This window comes from Microtus oregoni, unplaced genomic scaffold (genome assembly GCF_018167655.1).
Source record: "Microtus oregoni isolate MIOR12 unplaced genomic scaffold, Mior012 000028F_ref0000031, whole genome shotgun sequence".
Lineage (NCBI taxonomy): Eukaryota > Metazoa > Chordata > Mammalia > Rodentia > Cricetidae > Microtus > Microtus oregoni.
Genome location: NW_024543087.1, coordinates 20,682,016 through 20,700,485, shown reverse-complemented (window position 1 = coordinate 20,700,485; position 18,470 = coordinate 20,682,016). Strand labels below are relative to the sequence as shown.

Below are 18,470 nucleotides of genomic sequence, written 5' to 3'. Positions count from 1 at the left end.
TCAGCTCCAGCCTCCAGGATCCTGCCTTGTTTGAGTGTCTGTCCTGACTTCCTTTGGTGATGAACTGTGATGTGGAAGCATAAGCTGAATAAACCCTTTCCTCCCCAGTTTGCTGTTTGGTCATGGTGTCTCATCCCAGAAATAGAAACTCTAAGACAAGCTGGTTCATTTTAAAGATCAGGTTAACTCCCTCATCGATAAGTTCCAGCTAACCACAGGGTAGTTCCCATTTTCTTCCTCTTCCTTAGCAAGGAAGTTCCTAGAAGTGCCCAGATGACTCCTGCCCCAATGCTGACCTTCATGCAAGGATGGGCACAATATGAAAGGAACACAGGGCTGTGTCAGGAAGACTTGGAGGTCCCACTTACTTCAACACTTCTCAAGCTCAGCTGCAGCCACTTCTGGCTGTGTGCCCCTGGGAAGCCACCCAGTCCTTGGGCCTTCATCTCCTCATCTAGATCCTACGGAGCAATAATGTCCGTTCTACCAGATTGCTGAGGAAAATAAACAGGAGCCATGCTAACAGAAGTCTTTTCAACTGTGGGATACTTGAAGACATCAATCATTATGACTGCCTTGAGACAGTTTTGTATATCAGCAATAACCTGGGCTTCTTTTTTCAACTCTAATAAGTTTGGTTTTATTTATAATTTTTTTTTAAAAATTTATGTGTATATGTGTGTACCTGCATGAATCTATGGGTACAGATTCCTGAAGGTACCAGCAGAGGCCAGAAGAGGGCACCAAAGAGGGAACTGGAATTACAGATATTTGTAAGCCACCTGATGTGAGCACTGGGCATCAATCCTGAGTCCTCAAACTTGGGTCCTCTGTAAGACCAAACATCACACTCACTGCTAACCCCTCTCTCCAGCCCACAATTGTGTTTCCTTTTAAGGTTTCTGTTATCCTCTTCCCAAGCATCAGGCTCTGCTTTTAAACCCGATGTTTCTGACCCACTCACCTTCCAAAGGTGCATTCACACACTGAGACCCCAGCCTCTCACCACCATGTGTAGACACTAAAAAGAAAAGCAGAAACACTGAAGGTTGTTGTGCGACGTTTCGATTGCATTCTGACAATAAAGTTTTCTTTGAATCAGAGGGCCAAGCTAGCTACTAGCAGACAAAAATTAACCATAGAGGTCTGGGAGGATTGAAGACAGATAGAGAGACAGGAAGTAGTAGGGTGGGGCTTAGAGAGCTTCTTGGCTCTTTTGAATGGAGGGACAAAAGAGAATGGCGATCACTTCTCTGCTCCTTCTCTTACCCCCTTCAGGTTCTTACCCCATATCTAACTCGCGAGTTTTTATTGAAAAATTAGATAAATGCATCAGAAAGTCCATGTTAAACTCTCATATAAGTTACTCTATCCAAGCTGTGAACTTCTCAACCTCAACCGAGATTGACTAAAATGAGAAATGTAGATTTAGTGATCTATCACTGGCTATCAACAGGCAAAGGGTAACCCCCTCTCCTCCATCCCAGAATCTCCCCAAGACTCAAGCAGATACAAAAATAAAACAAGGTGCCCCTTGAAGGGGAGGAGAAGAGAGACCACAGCAGATATTGGCCGGGATCCTTTTGAAGTAGCCGTCTGGTTCTGATGTCTTCCCTGAGCTAACAGCAAGTTCAACCCATGGGCATTTGGCAAGCACTGTGGTAGCTCTGCCCACTCCACACCCTCAGTATTGTTACAGCCATAGTAAGAGGTATGATCTTGAACTCTGTCTGCCTGTAACTGTCCTGGCAGGGGCAGAGATACTGAAAAGACTGACACTTGTTCCCCCTTACTTTGACGTCAGACTATTGAAACAGTTGTCCCCAAGGAACTGGAATTCCTCCAAGAATATTGTTCTGGGGAAGGGAAAGACTGAAGTACTGCTGCCAGCCTGGGGAAGAATTTGTCTCCCAAGGAGAGACTTCATATAGTTCTGACACTTGTCAAACCACCTTGCAGGGGAAGCTAAAATATATGATGTATCAGTGATGGGTGAGACCACACCATGACCAGGACAGCTCATCTGTGCGTATCTCTTGCCTTCTATTAAAATTTGAACCTTCATATTAGAATCCTGAAGATGGACTTGGGGTCATGATGCCTCCTATTGTTCCTCTTCCTTGCGTGGCTATGGTGAATACAGCCTCTCTCTCCCCTTCCCTCCCACCTCTCTCTCTTTCTCTCTCTCTCTCTCTCTCTCTCTCTCTCTGACTTTTCACTATTCTGTGACTCTTAAGTTGGTGTATTGAGGGGAGTAGTTGAACTGTCATGGCTGCTGGGGCCCAGTCCTTGATCCTAAAACCTTTGCAAACAGGTCTAACACCCACATATATAGCTGAGCTGACTCTGTTGGGAAGTAGAATATTCCACTTCAAACGCCCTAAAATACAAATATAGTATCATTATCTTACCAGAAAAAAAGATGGCACTATTTCTTCATCTTTCTGTGCCCCCGCCCAGAGAGAAACAGAGAGTCCCACCCACTCACTGTAGTTCTCGCCCAGGACGGGAACTAGACCGCAGTGGCCGGCGACGTAGGCAAATCCTCCATCCAAGCTCATGGCGTCTGCTTCTCCTTTCTAAAGGTAAAAGAGAAATTGGTCATGAACTGTATGGCTGTCTTCCATCCCACCGACCCTCAGAGTCTTCGACTCATGAGTTCCTGTTATGTGTACTTATTTAGCCAGACTGTGGTACTCCCAAATCATCTGCCATGATAACATGGAAATTAGAAAACCAGACCTGTCTTTGTCCTGTTGGCTAGAAACAAGGATCTGACTTGGGATATCCCTGTGTCCTCCTAGGAGATCCCTGGACATGTACACAGCACACTTTCTTTATGACCATTGTCACTTAATTCAACAACCCATGTGCCAGGCTCAGGTATTCTATTTAACCTGCTTCATGGAAAATGTTTTCTTTCAACCAATGGAATCAAATCTGTCCCCCAAATCCTATCAGCATTGCACTCAATGGCACAAAAATGTTTCTGACAAACAACTAATAAATAATTAACAAAATGATGAATAACCATTAAATAATTCATTCACAATTAACTTGCTATTTCAATCATTTTTTTCTAAACAGAGCAACTAATGTATTCTTATATTCCTACATAAAATCACTGAGATAAAGTAGTTAACCGGAGCGTAGCTCATACTTGTAATTCTAGCACTGGTGAGGCTGAAGCAGGAGAATTGCCACGAGTTCAAGGCTAACCTGGGCAACATAGTGAGTGCCAGACCAGCCAGGGATATAGAGTGAGACTTTGTGCCAAACACCAGCAACACCAATGCACATTCATGTATGCGCTTCACTTTTGACTCCTCAGCAGCCCTGGAAATCTAAAAACTAACCAGGGTATGGAAAAGGTGCCCTGTACCAGGCTCTTCCCCAGCATTGTGCAGGGCTGGGCTGTAGATCAATGGGAAGGAAGAGCAAGGGCCAACTTTAATGCCCAGTACCAGCAAAATGGCAAACAAACTCTCAACAATAATAATAAAAAATAATTAAACGAGTGACACACTGTGAACACACATATTTAAACACTGGGCAATGAATCACTCACTATGCCTTATAAAGTCAAATAAAACAGAGAGTGTCATTTGATAACCAACAAGCCAATGTAGAAAGATGTTAAATGATTTGTCTGATGGATGGTCTATTTCCTACAGTAACCACTGTGCCACATTGCCTCCAGGACCTGGCTATTCAAAGTACACATCCCTAAATATTGTAAGATATTTATAGTTTTTCTCAAGACAGAGTTTCTCTGTGTAACAGCTCAGGCTGTCCTGGAACTCAATCTGTAGACCAGGCTGGACCTCGAACTCACAAAGATCTGCCTGCCTTCTGAGTGCTGGGATTAAAGGTGTGTGTCACCATTGTCCTGCAAATTTTATGTTCCTAAAATGACTGAAAAGTACCCTGAGGGCTTTGATGAGGTTTAAGAGAGTTAATGGAAGTTTACATGTTGTGTAGAAAGTAGCTGCAGAAATATTAGGTATAGATTAAGATTAACAATGAACTCAAAAATACTGACAGTTACAGGGATAAAAAATTCCAATCCCATATGTATAATAGCAAATAATTTATTAAACAACTCAAATATAAAAATTATCAATTAGCTAGCTAAATTGACACTGAAATATTTAGCAGGAAATCATGCAGGATTTTGGGGGTTTTATTTGTTTGTTTGCTTGTTTGAGACAGTCTCCTGTAACCCAGGCTAGCCTCAATCTTACTAGGTAGCCAAGGATAGCCTTAAACTGATCCTCTTGCTTTCATCTTCCGAGTGCTGGGATTACAGCTGTGCACCACCGTGCTTGGATATGCAACTGTTAAAAACATATTTTAACTTATGGTTTCATTGCCTCAGAAAGTGCACCTGCTGTGTCCAAGACTTTAAATAATAAAAGTAGCTAACACGTATTAACAGCTTACCCTATGCCAGGCGACATTCAAGAGTACTCAAGTTGTAATCTTTACAACTGACAAACTTTGGAAACTACAGACCCAACAAAATCTGAATCCCATCGCTTAGTGCTGAGAGATTTACCCAAAATCGGGGGCCCCGATGAAGAAGAGGGACTTCCTACCGTGATGGCAGCGATGCAGTCCTCAGGAGTCTCCTCCGTGACACATGCCAGCGCTCCACCACTCACAGCGCTCCAGTGGTCGCACTTGGTCCTCTCCTGTTGGCCCACTGCACACCACTGCACCCTCCGGGAGTCTTCCAAACCTAGGATGCATAGAGATGATGCAAGGACCCCCCCCCAAAAAAAATCCCAGATGACTGCAGACATGCTGCCCAATGGGGCATCACTGAAGGCAAGGAGCGGGTGTTCCCCGGCTGCGTGTCATTATCTAGGAGAAACAGAAATCCAAGCGTTCGTGAAAAATAGTGACAGTGGAGCTCTTCCCTCCCTCCTGATGTCACCTCCCCAGGGAAGCTTCTCAGCTCTCCGTCCCAAAGCTGGGCCTTCTGGAACTTTCCTTTGCAGAACTTCCATCCAGGCAGTATCCCATGAAAGTCATGTGTTCTGCTCTGATGGTCTCATTGCTGATGCTCACCCCAGTGTGTTAGCTTCCACCTAACACTCTGTAGATGCTCAGGGACTATTGTTTGATTAAAAGGAGGGTGGGGACAGAGAAGAAGCAAAGAATGAGATGGGAAAAGCCAGGGGAGGGTGGCAGCTGCACTCAAAACCTTTCTAGTTCTGCTCCTGATTGTGGTCGTGGCCACGTTCCCATGTCAGCTTGGGATGGACCGTCCTCCCTATTGAACAGACCTGTCTGTCACTGGGTGAGTGGAGCCAGTTAAACACAAGAATCCAGAGCCACTGTTGCATTAAGTTGTCTATCATACAAAGGTCCTGAAATCCCTTTTGTAGGGACTGGAAGCACATCTCAGTAGCAGAGTCCTGGCTTCACATCTGTGAAGACCTGGGTTCAAGTCCCAGCACCACCACTTCCACCATATAACATTTTTGTCGTTAAATAACTTAGATCTTTTCCCTGGCTCGGCAGAACATCTGCTCATCAGCCCAGGATATTGAGTAGCTCTCGAGGGCTTTACAGATCAATAAGGTTAGGCGATATTTGCAGCCACCAGCTAATTCTAGTCCGGGACTTCTGCCTCACCCTGTGGTGAAACTTAGCAGGCCCCTCCATACCTGACATACCTCTCTTTAGTTTCTTAATGCCAGAAAAATGCTCGTATCCCAGGTACAGGTTGATGTCCATCTTTGGAGGAACCCTTAGAAATCCATGAGCAGCATCAGTGAACAGCAGGTCTTTCCCGTGAGGGGAGCCAAAGAGCTGGAAAGCAGATGACTTGCCATGTCCAAAATGTTCCTGTTCAGAGGCAGGAGAAGGAATGGAGGGACACTGTTGGCATGGGGAGAAAGTGAAGACAAAATGAACCCGAACTAGGTAGAGGGAAGGGAGGGGAGAGCCAAGCGGTCATCCTTGGCCACCGTTTCTTCCTGCTGTTCCAGCTGCCTGCAGTTAATAGCACTTCGAAAATACTAAATAGAACGTTCCAGAAAGCAATCAATTTTAAATAACTTTAATTATAGTGAGTATACGGTTGTATTTTCTATATATTATTATTGTTGAAAATCCCTTACTATGCTTAATCACTATCATATATCTGAGTGAACAGAAAAAATACAAGACAGTTGTTGACTCACAGTGGTTTGAATTTGATTTTTTTTAACACAATGATGAAGGTTTACTGGTTATCTATCTGTAGGGTTTAAGACTTTCTGCAGTTACAGGAATCCACTAAAGATTTTTATTTTGTTTTTGGTTTTTTGGGGGGTCTTTTTGTTTTGTTTCCCTTTTTGTTTTTGAAACAGGGTTTCTCTGCAGCTTCGGCAGTCCTGGAACTGGCTCTGTAGACCAGGCTGTCCTTGAACTCACAGAAATCTGACTGCCTCTGCCTTCTGAGGGCTAGGATTAAAGGCATGCACCACCACTGCCCAGTTCCACTGAAGATTTTAAAGTAACCCTTTACACATAGAGGGAGATATCCTGTACACAAAAGCAGTGCCCAGGGCTTCTAACAAGTCTCTTCATGGAATGTTTTACTCAAATTCCATCTAGCCTGAGTCATGTAGACTCGGGGAACTGCTAGGGTCTGACCCACAGGCCTGTAGAAAGCAGTTTGAGTTGGTCTTGTGCCATGCAGCTGCAGCAGGACTCTTGCTGTGTGTTCCCATGGGCAGGGTGATGGCTGATGCTTGCTTGTCTGCCTGCCCTGGTGCCAATGCTAGACTTCTCCCTCAAGTTGCTTGCTCCAGCACATTGCCACTAGGGCTGCAGGTGTCTTGTACCTTCTCTTTACTCCAGGTTTCTTGCTAAGGACCAGTTATGAGAAGCAAACAGTCTCTTGTCTTTTCAGGCCTCCAAATACTTCAAAGGCCCTGTGCCTGTGTCTCCTTGGCCTGGCCCACAGTTACTCCTGATTATAGCTTATAGTAGCACCTGTCCATGTGCTCCTTCAAGGGACTGCATTTGCTAGGTTTGGCAGGACACGTCTGTAATCCCAGCTCTTGGGAGGATGAGGAGTTCTAGTCCACCCCTGGCTACACAGCAAGTTCAAGGCCAGTCTGGGCTACACTAGACCTGTCCCAACAAAAACCAAAGCAGAAAGATAACAATAACAAAAGTCAAATGACTGTATTTTGTCTCGCGTGCTCTGCATGGAATGCCACCTGCTGCTGTCCCTAATAATCCTTCGCCCTTTCTTTGGGCACACACAACTTATACCCAGGGCTCAGGATTCTCCCCAGAATGCCCTTCAAATAAATTCCTCCGTTAAAGCACAAAGTACAAGGCTGGTATTCTCAAGGTTGTGCAATCCCTCCTGGTGATGATAATGTGCACTCCTTGTGCCTGCGTGGATTCAAGGGCAGCTCTGTTTAGTTCATCTCTGAGTCTGAGTACTGTGTTGACAGAGATGGGACAGGGTACAGATGCTGACTGGGAGAGAGTGCCACCAACACAGAGACAGGGTTCCTGATCTGGGACCTCAGTCAGGGGAGTCCCAGGCCAGGGTGGGGTCATGAGAGAAGCACTTTGTTGAGGCAGAGGGGACTCTTTAGAACTGAAAGAGTGAAACAAGATAGGAAGTGCTTCTGAGAGTCTTTAGCTCCCAGGATGGTGATGCCAGTCACGTGACCCTTATGGCCTCTACTGTCTGTAATAAACACAGCCCAGGTAGATTGTCAGTGAAGGGATCGTGTGTAGCACCACCCACTGTGTCCTGAATACACAAGGACTTCTAGTCTGCAGTCAGATGGCAAGTAGTACCCCCACACACACACTATACACACTGAACAAGGGAGCTGTACGTTGGGGAAAGGATGTTGGGCAGGGGTACCTGGGCGACTCTGAGAAGCTCTTGGATCAAGTCCTCTTTGCCGTCCACGCTGCGAGCCACGACAACATGAGAAGGGACCCGGGCCAGGTGGCACCGCTCGTATTCCTCCACTGGCCTGCGGGTGTTGTCGGGGCAGAGCAGCTCGTACTGGTCCCTGTCTGCTTTCTGTGGCAGTACCTCTGAGGAGGGAAAGTTCAGGTGAGCAGAATGAGCTAGGAGCCGCACTGACCTCTGCCCACCACCACAGAGCGAGTGGGCTGAAGGGGACAGAATCCTTTCCAAACATGCTTTACACAGGTGAGAGAGCAGAGGACTCAGCAGGGAAAACAACTGGTTTACACTCTCATTGCAGGTCACCCAGGGTTGGGTACCACACCTGGCCAAGGCACCCTCCAGCTGCCCATTCCCCTGTAACTCTGCAAATAAAAATGGTGACAGCAAACACACGTTGAGCAATGACCGCCCACACGACTGTACACAGGGCTCACGGCTGCTCAGGCCTCTTTATACCTAAAGAAGGCCAGATATGGAATGATCACATTAGAGACGTGAAGAAACAGAATCAGGGTCTCGTTGGTGCTGCCATCCTGGGGCAACCAACATCCCTCACAAAAGCAACCAAGTTCTCCAGAAACAGAGCCTGCTGGGAAAAAGCAATGACAGAGTCAATGGTGAAAAGAAGGCTAGGGTCCCAGTGGGGAACTCTGCAGGTGCAAAGAACAGGTTCCTCTAACGTCATGTTGATTTTCAGTGCATTCACAAATTGAAGTCCTAATCCCCAGTTTCTCCAAGTATGATGTTACTTTAAAGTGGTCCTTACAAATGTCCACCAGTAAGATGTGATCATACTGGAATAGAGTGGGCTCCTAACCCAATACAACTGGTGAAAAGAGGAAATGGGACAGAGGTGTGCATGCAGGGAGTCTGCCATGTAAACATGAAGTCAGACAGTGAAGATGTAAGATGTGTATGTACAAGCCAAGGAACACCAGTGATGGCCAGCCAGCCAGGAGAGTGGCACGGAAGAGTCTTCGTCATATCCTCAGAAGGAACAAGCCCTGTTGACACCCTGATCTTGAAATTCCAGCCTCCAGGAGAAGGACATGACGTGTTTCTATTGCTTAAACCACCTAGCGTGTGGCACTTTGTATTGGCAGGCCTGGAAAATGAACACAGTCTTTGGGACTGATAAAAGTCTTATACCGAAAGAGGAGGAGCTGGCCTGGTAGTGCAGGCCTATCCCAGCTACTCATGAGGCTGAGGTAGGAGGATTGCAAGTTCATGGCCAGCCTGGACAATAAAGTGAGTTCAAGACTAACTCAGCCAACTTAGTGAGGCCGTGTCTCAAAATGAAGGAAGTAAAAAGAGGGCCGGGAGTACAAGGCTCAGTGGTATGGCACCTGCTGGACGTGCAAAGCCCTCATTTCAACCAGTACTGGAAAGGGGGCGCAAGAAAAAGGTAGGGAGTTACCATCAGATTTTGGAGATCATTATTCTTTTTTATGAACTATCATAAATTCAATGTGTCGCAGAAAAAACACATGTAAAATCTTTATATTAAAAAAATATTGACTGAATATGGAAACACTCACCTGTAATCACACTACTTAGAAAAGTCCAAAGAGCCAGGTGTGGTGGAACATGCCTTTAAGGTAGAGGCAGGTGGATCGAGGCCTTGGCTGGCCTGAAACTCAATATGTGGACCAGGCTGGCCTCAAATTCACATTATCCTCCTGCTTCTGCTTCCCATGTACCACCTTGCCAGACCATGAATATTCAGTAATTTAGTAACATTAAAATTTAAGTTAAAAGGAAATCCATGCGCTCTAACAACCTCAGGAAGAAAATGCCTTTTTGCCTCACTCACTGCCAGGGTGGTGGACCCCGGCTTACCATCGCCAGTCACTTACATCCCACATGGAGGAGTGTTTCAGAAAACTCTCCTTGGAAGGCAAGGGGAGGTCTTACTACTGTGGTAAATGACTTTCTGCAAAGGTAAACCAGAATGGTCTGGGACAGCCTGCTCCTTCCCAGAGGGAGGGTCTTTTAAATCTCTGTAGTAAGTGCTAGGAGATGCCACCTGCTGGTACAACCATGGTAACACAGCCATCCAAAAGCCACAACGATAATTATTAGAGACATCTTGGTTCTGGAAGATAAGAGCCAAAAATAGTCATGAAAATAGTTGATAATAGGACACGCCCCAATTTCAAAAATGCTAACACACCAGTCCAGTGTGCAGCGATGTGAAGGTGAACTGTGAATGGCTGAGCAAATGAGCAAAGGATGCTGACGTCATCACAGGGGAAGGCATCTAGGTTGTAACCAAGCCCAGGGTAAACTGTGAGGACCTGGAAGCTTCCTGGAAGTGTTTGTTATAAAGCCGAACTAAGCATTGAGCTAAACATTGAGCGGCATAGTGTGTCTGTATCTGATATTTAATTGGATATAAACCAAGAATCTGTCCAGGCCTAGTGGCTTTTTATCTGTAAACCCAGCTACTGTGGAGGTTGAGCAAGAGGGTAGAAAATTTGAGGCCTGCTTGGGCTACAGAATGAGTTGAAGGCCAGCTGGGAAACTTAGTGAGCTCTCGTCTCAAGAGACCAAAAATATTAAATGAAAAGCTAAAGAAGGCTTAGGAATGAAACTCTGTGATGGAGTGCTTGCCTGGCATGCATGAGGCTCTGGGCTCAGTGCACAGAATTTACACACACACGTGAACACATGCATGCACATGTATGTACACACACACACAAAGTTCAAGAATATGTAACATTAACTTGTCTGAAATTGCCCTTTGCTTGTTTGAGCTAAATTGTCCAAAATGGTGGAAAAGTTTACTGTGTTGTTTTTAAATTAAAAATAAGGGGGGGGGGGTGTTTCTCAGGGGTAAAGCATTTGTCTAGTGCATACAAGGCACTTGGTTTAATTCCTGACATTGCAGAAACAACTTCTTTTATTATTGGAAAGTAGCAAATAGCAATCCAAAAATCAGGTTAACTAGATTTATAGAGGTGTCTATAGGTTAGCTGAGAGAGCAGGGGAGGGGTGGGTGCAGGTCCCTGATAGGGAGGTGGTCAGCAGACGTGAGCTAAGAAGAATAAGTGGGGTCCTAAATAATGCAGGAATGGGGGGAATGCTTTCCTAAAGTCCCTTCTGTGCATTAACCATCTCAATATCATTCTCTTCTAGAAGTGAGACAGAGTCCGAGCCTTTGGCCAGGCTGGGGCCCGCTTTCCTCTTTGTCCAGCACTTACCAAACACTGTCAGGTGCCTCACGAAGCTCACATCCCCCGCACCATCCTGCAGACATCTGCAAACATGACAGACAAGGTCAGGCACTCTGTCTGGGAACACACCTCACCTGGCTCTTGTGCAACACCTCTTAGGATCTGGTGGGGCCTTGCTCACAGGTTCTCAGGCATCCATCTGTCTTCAGAGAGGCAATGGCCTTATCTGAAGCTTTTAAAACGTCACCGCCAAGCTGAGCCATGAAGCAGGCAGGAGGCCTGGACACCAGCATCACAGGCAGTTCTGGAGAAGGATGTCAAGGCAGACAGGACCCTTGCCTGCCTCTCAAAGAGCAGCGCCAAGCCACTGGCTTGATTTTGGCTTTTAAAAGTCATCAGATAGCCCCAAAACCCAGCTAGTCCGCTCTGGTTTGAGCAGTCACCTTCTTCTCTTACAGAGCATGGAAAGCCACGGGCAAAATACCAAAGGTGGTTAGCTGGGAAGCTCCTGCGGCCGGCCCGAGTCTGCAAATCCCAGTCCCCAGAGATGAGTCTGGACCACCCTCCCCTGGCACTTAGGTTATCATGAAGAACAGCATGTTATGGTCCCAGCTTTGGGGAGATAGTGAGGTCTCCCACAAAGAAGATTGTTCCTCGGGATGTTTAGGAACAGGGGTAGGCCATGGGAGGGACTCAGAATATCTGGGTGCCAGGGGTTTGTCCTGTTTGATCCTGTGCCTTTGTCTCTCTATGATGGTTGGCATTATCAAGCTAGGGATCATATAACAAAGGTCATATCTGTGAGGCAGTTTCTAGGTTAATTAAGGTGGGAAGACCCACCCTAAACGTGGATGGTACGGTTTTATGGGTTGGAGCCTAGCAATGAATAACAAGCAGGAAGTGAGCGGCGCACCAGTCTCCCCTGCTCCGCGCGACCAGCTGGCTCATGCTCCTGCTGCCAGGCCTTCCCCGTCACGATGGACTGTATCCTCTCAGACTGTGAACCAAAAATAAACTCTCTCTTTTAGGTTGTTTCTTGTCAGGTATTCGGTCACAGTTACAAGAACAATAACTCATAGATGCCCAGCTCCAGAGCAAGGGATTCTCACTCACTTGAAGGCCCCAGAGTAGCCGAAGTATGGTTCACTGGAAGAGCAGGCACACTTGTCTGTCCCCTTCCCTGCACACAGTTGGCAAAGGCTGGGAAACGTCTTTCCATCCGCACAGGGGACGCAGCTGCTGGAGAAGAACGTCGCTGCTGCTGCTCAACACAGAGACACGGGCCACAGGGTGTGAGCTGGCTAAAGCCATCGGATTGTACATGTGAGAGAGTGTCCTGTCTGTGGACATCCCCCAGGACTACTCCTAGGAAGTGAATATGTGCAGGGAGTCTGCCGTGGGTGGCAGGCAATGCCCAGGCCAGAGCGAATGGATGGATGGATGACCCAGGGGCCATGTGTGTTTGAGAACCATGCATGCTTATGCGTGTTCAGGGATCAAGCCTATGAAAATGCTCTCCATCTTGTCTGCTGCAGGGGATAAGAACTGCTGACCCTTGGGCTGGAGAGATGCCCCACAGCTTAAGAGCACTGGCTGCTGCTCTTCCAGAGGTCCTGAGTTCAATTCCCAGGAACTGTACAGTGACTCACAACGATCTGTAATGAGATCTGGTACCCTCTTCTGGCCTGCAGGCAGACGTGCAGGCAGAATACTGTGTATATAATAAATGAATAAAAATCTTTAAAACAAAAAAGAAAAAGAAGAACTGCTGACCCACATGGAAACAAGATGTGACCAGTTAATTTACCAACACCCCAGGACTGGAGAGATGGCTCAATGGTTAAGAACACTGACTGCTCTTCCAGAGGACCTGGGTTCAATTCCCAGCACCCACAAGGCAGCTCACAGCTATCTGTAATTCCAGTTCCAAGGGATCCAACACCCTCATACAGGTAAACCAACGTACATGAAATAATAATAAAAAAATTGCCAGCCCCCTACAGGGCCAGGCAGAACACTGAAGAAGACAGGAACCCTAGTAGGCCAGTCACCATGCAGTAATAGCTCTTCCTTGCATTAGACAAGAGCCCACCCCACTTACAGTCCTTCTGTATGCAGAGGCTGTGGTGGCTCATGGAATCCCTGATTCGAGGGGAGGATTGGTAAATCCTGCTGGTGAGTCAGCAGAGAAGCAAGCTAGCAGCCACTGCCTATTGCCCAGACAGAAGTCCAGCGGTATCTGTCACCAAGGCAAGAGAACACCATAGAAAGGTCAAGATGCGCTGGGCGGTGGTGGCGCACGCCTTTATCCCAGCACTCTGGAAGCAGAGGCAGGCGGATCTCTGTGCGTTTGAGGCCAGCCTGGTCTACAAGAGCTAGTTCCAGGACAGGCTCTAAAGCTACAGAGAAACCCTGTCTCAAAAACAAAATAAAACAGACAGAAAGGTCAAGACGCAAGGCTGTAGTCCTTTATCAGACTGTCAGACCCACACAGTTGCCTGTCCCATCCCTGTCCCTGTTACAACATGAGCACTGCAAAGGTTGACAGCACAAAAAAGGCAGGCCTTCACAGAGTACAGGATCTGGTCACCGTCTTCAAGGGCTGAAAAGGTCTGGGCTCACTGTGGCTCATCCTATGCTCAAGAAGCCTGGAGCACTCAGGGGTGTCCTAGCATTAACCCAGTCATCCTATCCTTGCCCAAGCACTCGCATTAATGTATGGAAGCCTGAGGGCCTAGTGATGCTTCTGCGAGCCCCAGAGAACCTTCCGGGGAGGTTTGGAGTGAGGTGACCTTCCTTGGAGTCTTTCAAGGATAGCCTTGCTAAGACAGACTGCTGTGGCTCCTGGGAAGGGGAAACTGACGGCTCAGAGAAACGGAAGCGTTGCTACTGGGAGAATCTCAACCAGCTCCTGTGAGCTACTGGTGCACACTCTAACTCCGTCTCAGAGAACATAAGACACGTGTGTTTTTCAGTGTCTGAGCCATGGCTAACTTGCCTTATCAACTCAACTGGGTTTGGAATCACCGTGGAAACACACACCTGGGTGTGTCTAGGAGGCTGTTTCTAGAAAAGCTTAACTAAAGAGGGAAGATCTACCCTGAACATGGGTGTCACCTTTGATGGGATGGGAGCCAGGATAAATAAAAGAAGAAAGCAAGCTGGGGACCAGCAATGCCTCAAGTTGTTGCTGCCTGGCCTTACCCACCATGATGGACTGTACGCTCAGACTATGAGCCCATAAAGTCCTTCCTTCCTGAAGTTGCTTTTACTTGGTACCTTATAGCAACAAAATAAATGACTGTGTAACCCCAGCATAATCCAGTTAGACCACCCAGTGAGGGCACCTAGCTCCAGATGCCTCACCTGTTTCCAGAGAGCCAGAAGGAAGCAGTTTGCCGAGGGGAATATACCACCCAGCAGACCAGCCCATTCCCGCGTGACAGGACTTCTTGCCCCGGAGCTGGTTCAGTTGAAATCCTGTACCCTTCTTCACCAGGGCCACAGCATAATAATGGGTCTGCAGATCTGCAGGTGAGCAGAGAGAAAGAGAAGCCTAAAGAAAATGCATTGTTACAACTAAACCTTCCAAGGCATTCGCGATGTGGAACTTCAGAGGGTCCTGGGCCCCCACACCAGCCTCTAGCAAGAAGGGCAAAAAAAAAATGGAAAATGCCTTTATCTGACAGGAGGAGAGAACTGACCCCTTTCAAGGCAATAAATTAATATTGCAGATGTTCCCTAACTTATAAGCTAGACTTGTTAACTTTACTTTATGGTGGGTGCCAATGCTAGTAGATCCTTCGGATTTCCAATTTGGTCTTTCAAATGCAAGAAGATCCCTTCTTCAGAAACTGGGCAGAGACCGTAAGCCATGGTGTCTGGTCAACTATGTGTTCACGGCAGGAAACAAACACTAGTCCATGGCGCCACCTTGCTAAACTGGATGTTTGCCTGACTCGCTGTATTGAAAGCATCTGGACTTGCAACATTTTGAGTTTACGATGGGTTTGATCTGGGCGTAAGTCCATTGTAGGTTAGGGTACCTCCAGGGCCATTTTGCTATGCTCTGTTTTGTTTCTGCCAGTCACCTCAAGCCTGCAGAGCTAGAAGCTTGCCTGCTCCATTACAGGACTTGTGGGTGTTCCAGGGACCACAGGCTTTAGATCCTAGTCGCTGGACTGTTGCTGCTTCTATATGGCCTTTTCTTCATTCTCGGGGTCTCTGCTTACAGCTCAGTCACAAAGGTGAAGATGTGAGAGGAAGATGAGGACTGGCCCCAGAATACGTTGGGACCTGCAAGCTAGAAGCGAACTAAGCTGGGCTGTGTTCCCACATACTGATAACAGTAACACACAAGAGTGGAAAGAGGTAACTCTCCCCTCATCCACTCTGCCAGAGCTTCTCTGCACACCAGACACAGATCTGTATTGTATAAGAACCATGGGAGGCAGTGTAAGGAAAAGCACAGCCCTAGGGATGGGTAACAGGTTCTGGATAACACCCCTCTCAGGATGTGACCATCCCACAGACCACAGAACCAAGGCTGTTCCCACCAGGATCCACAAAAGCCACTGCTTTCTGTGGAGAAACACTGCAGCCTTTGTGGGCCAGTGAACAACACTGCCAAGCTGAAGAGCTCCAGAGACTTGGTCCCCTGTAATGTTAGTGTGACGGTTAATTTTTACCATCAACTTGGCTAGCTTTGCAATCATCCAGGAGACACAACTCTGGGGGAGTTTCCAGGGAGGCTGACCTGAGGAGGGAAGACCCTCCCCTTGAATGTGGGTGGCATCATTCCGTGGCCTGGGTCCTGGGGTGAGTAAAACTGAGAAGAAAGTAGGCTGAACACCAGTCTCTCTCACTGTCCTCCTCTCTCCGCTTCCTGGTTACAGATGCAATGTGGCCAGCGGCCTCACGCTCCTTCTGTCATGCCCCTCCCACCATGGTGGACTCTATCTTTTCCAACTGTGAGCCAAAATCAGCTGTCTCTTCCTTAAGTTTCTTTGGCCAGGCATTCTGTCGCCACAAAAAAGTAACTAACACAGTTGACAAAGTCCCTGCCAACCCCCGTGGCCATCATGTCACACCAGTGACACCGGGCCCCAGCGAGAACACACCGTCTTTTGATCCATAGTATTCTGCCATGATAGGTTTCAGATTGTGGTGGGGCAGGCCAGCCTCAGCCAGCAAAGCTCCATCAATGGTCACAGCATCTGCTTTGTTGGCCTGAAAGAAAAGAGACCAGCCATGCGTGAAACTCATCACCCCCAGGGAAGACTCTTCTGGTGTCCTGCCAGAGACTCTGGCTCCATAGAATCTCCCATAGCTCAGGCCTCTTCCTCCTCATTCCTGCCGACTCCATGAGGTTCTTGAGGGCTGAAAGAAGAAGTTACCACCACATGTAAACTGTTTTGTTTTCCTTCTCAGCCCTCAGCCAACTGACTCTTGGTTCACTAGCCTCATCCTTGGATTGCGAGGTCTGTGAATGTGGGAACACCTGCCTGTTTTGTTCCCTGGTTAATCTCAGCACATACGTGAGCAGCTAGGAGGGCAGGTATCCATATGTGTTCACAGTATGAGACCCGCAGAATGCATCCATCCTTGAGAACTCATCTGAGTCTCAGGGGTCGGTCAGCCAACGGTTCCTTCCTCCCTGCAGGAGGCAGCAACTTCACAAGCTAAGATGAAGTTGAGTCATTTCCTACCCTCAATGCAAACCATTCCTTCTATCCCTTAGTGATTGACATCCTTTTTTCAGCACTGGAATGAACTTAGGACCTTGTACATCTAGACAAGTGCTCTACCCATGAGGAATATTTCCAGCTCTCTTTTACTTCTTAAATCTTGAGACAAGGGTTAACTAAGTTGCTCACACTGGACTTGAACTGACTCTGTAGGCCGGGCAATCCTTAGAACCTCCCCATTAACTGCATTCCAGGCCTGGGCCACCAGACTCAGTTTCTAAATTAGCTTTTAAAGTAATCTGGGTTTTTCAGGTTGTAGTTTAGCACGGCCATCCCTCAGTGTCTGAGGGAGATTTCTTTTGACATGCCTGTAAAATATCAACCAAGGCTCGAATCCCTGATAGGAACGGAGCGAAGTTGCGCACACCCCATTCTAATCCTGATATACTTTAACCTGTCTTGAGACTACGGGTAAAACTAACCCAAGGTAGAAGCTGGGTAAACAGTTGTCACACTGTGCTATTCAATGAATGGAAATGAAGAGTGTGTTCATGTTAAATGCAGATGTAATTTTAAAAACCAGTTTTTGATCTGTTGTTGTTTGACTTTACAAATTCCATATCAAAATTATTTTATAATATGTTTTCATATGTACGGATGATGGATATGCATATTTGTGTGTATAACTTAGGACATCACTGAAGACACATATCAAAAGTCAACTCAAATTAACTTGGAAAAAGACACATCTAATATTAAAGGTCAAAGAACAAGGTCACTAAGCTTGTGAACCACTGTCAACGCCATCAATGTCAAGATTGAAGTCAAGGGCTTTGGGGATATCCCAGTGGTCAAGACTACTTGTTGCTCTTAAGAAGGACCCGTGTTCTCAGCACCCAGTAATGATTCACAACTACACATAACCCCAGTTCAGGGGGATCCAACGCCCCCTTCTGGCGTTGGAGGGCACCAGGCACATACATGGTATGCAGACATACAACATACATGCAGGCAAAACACTCATAAAGTAAAGACAAATATATATAAGAAGGAAGGAAGGAAAATAGGAAGAAAATGGAAAGCAATATGAATGAACTAGACATGAACTCCAACCATCCCCAAGGAATCCAGTTCACAATGGCTTTTCCCTGCTTTCACTCATCTTCCTTTCCTGAGTTCCTCTGCAGATTCCAATAGCAGATGCAAAAAGACGTCTGAGATAGTTTAACCTGCTCTGCAATGGCATAGGGACAAATGGCTATGACAAACCTGTCTCTACTCTCCCATTATCTGTTTCTGTTTGTCTCTGTCTCTCTCACACATACACATGTGCACACGCACACACACACACATGCATGCACATACACAGAGACAAATTTCATAATTTTAAAAAACCAGCTTTTTGCACTTAGAAATGCAAACCCCACCAGCTATGGTGATCCACATCTTAGTTCCAGCACTCCGAAGTCAGGAACAGGAAGTCTATAAGTTCTGGGCCAGCCTGCTTTGTATAGAGAAATTTTCTTATTTATTTTTGAGTTTCTATAGATTCTCTTGGTGGATTAGGTTTTGGTGTGTCGCAGACATGTTGCTAAACTTGAAGCCCATATTAGCTGCTCGATTAAGTTTATGACTCTTGCTCCGGGTGAGTGCTGATCAGCTGTC

General features: G+C 46.8%; 1 protein-coding gene across 1 annotated transcript in view; it reads right to left on the bottom strand.

The window, feature by feature from the left end:
* Nucleotides 1-18,470, bottom strand: part of LOC121464314 (inhibitor of carbonic anhydrase) — a 41,834-nt gene that overhangs the window by 14,925 nt on the left and 8,439 nt on the right. The window contains exons 3-11 of the mRNA XM_041677197.1: nt 16,239-16,347; nt 14,485-14,646; nt 12,232-12,379; nt 11,146-11,201; nt 7,889-8,067; nt 5,685-5,856; nt 4,599-4,741; nt 2,489-2,579; nt 965-1,021 (exon numbers count right to left, since the gene is read on the bottom strand). Coding sequence (XP_041533131.1) covers nt 965-1,021; nt 2,489-2,579; nt 4,599-4,741; nt 5,685-5,856; nt 7,889-8,067; nt 11,146-11,201; nt 12,232-12,379; nt 14,485-14,646; nt 16,239-16,347 — 1,117 coding nt within the window. The remainder of the gene's footprint in view (nt 1-964; nt 1,022-2,488; nt 2,580-4,598; nt 4,742-5,684; nt 5,857-7,888; nt 8,068-11,145; nt 11,202-12,231; nt 12,380-14,484; nt 14,647-16,238; nt 16,348-18,470) is intronic.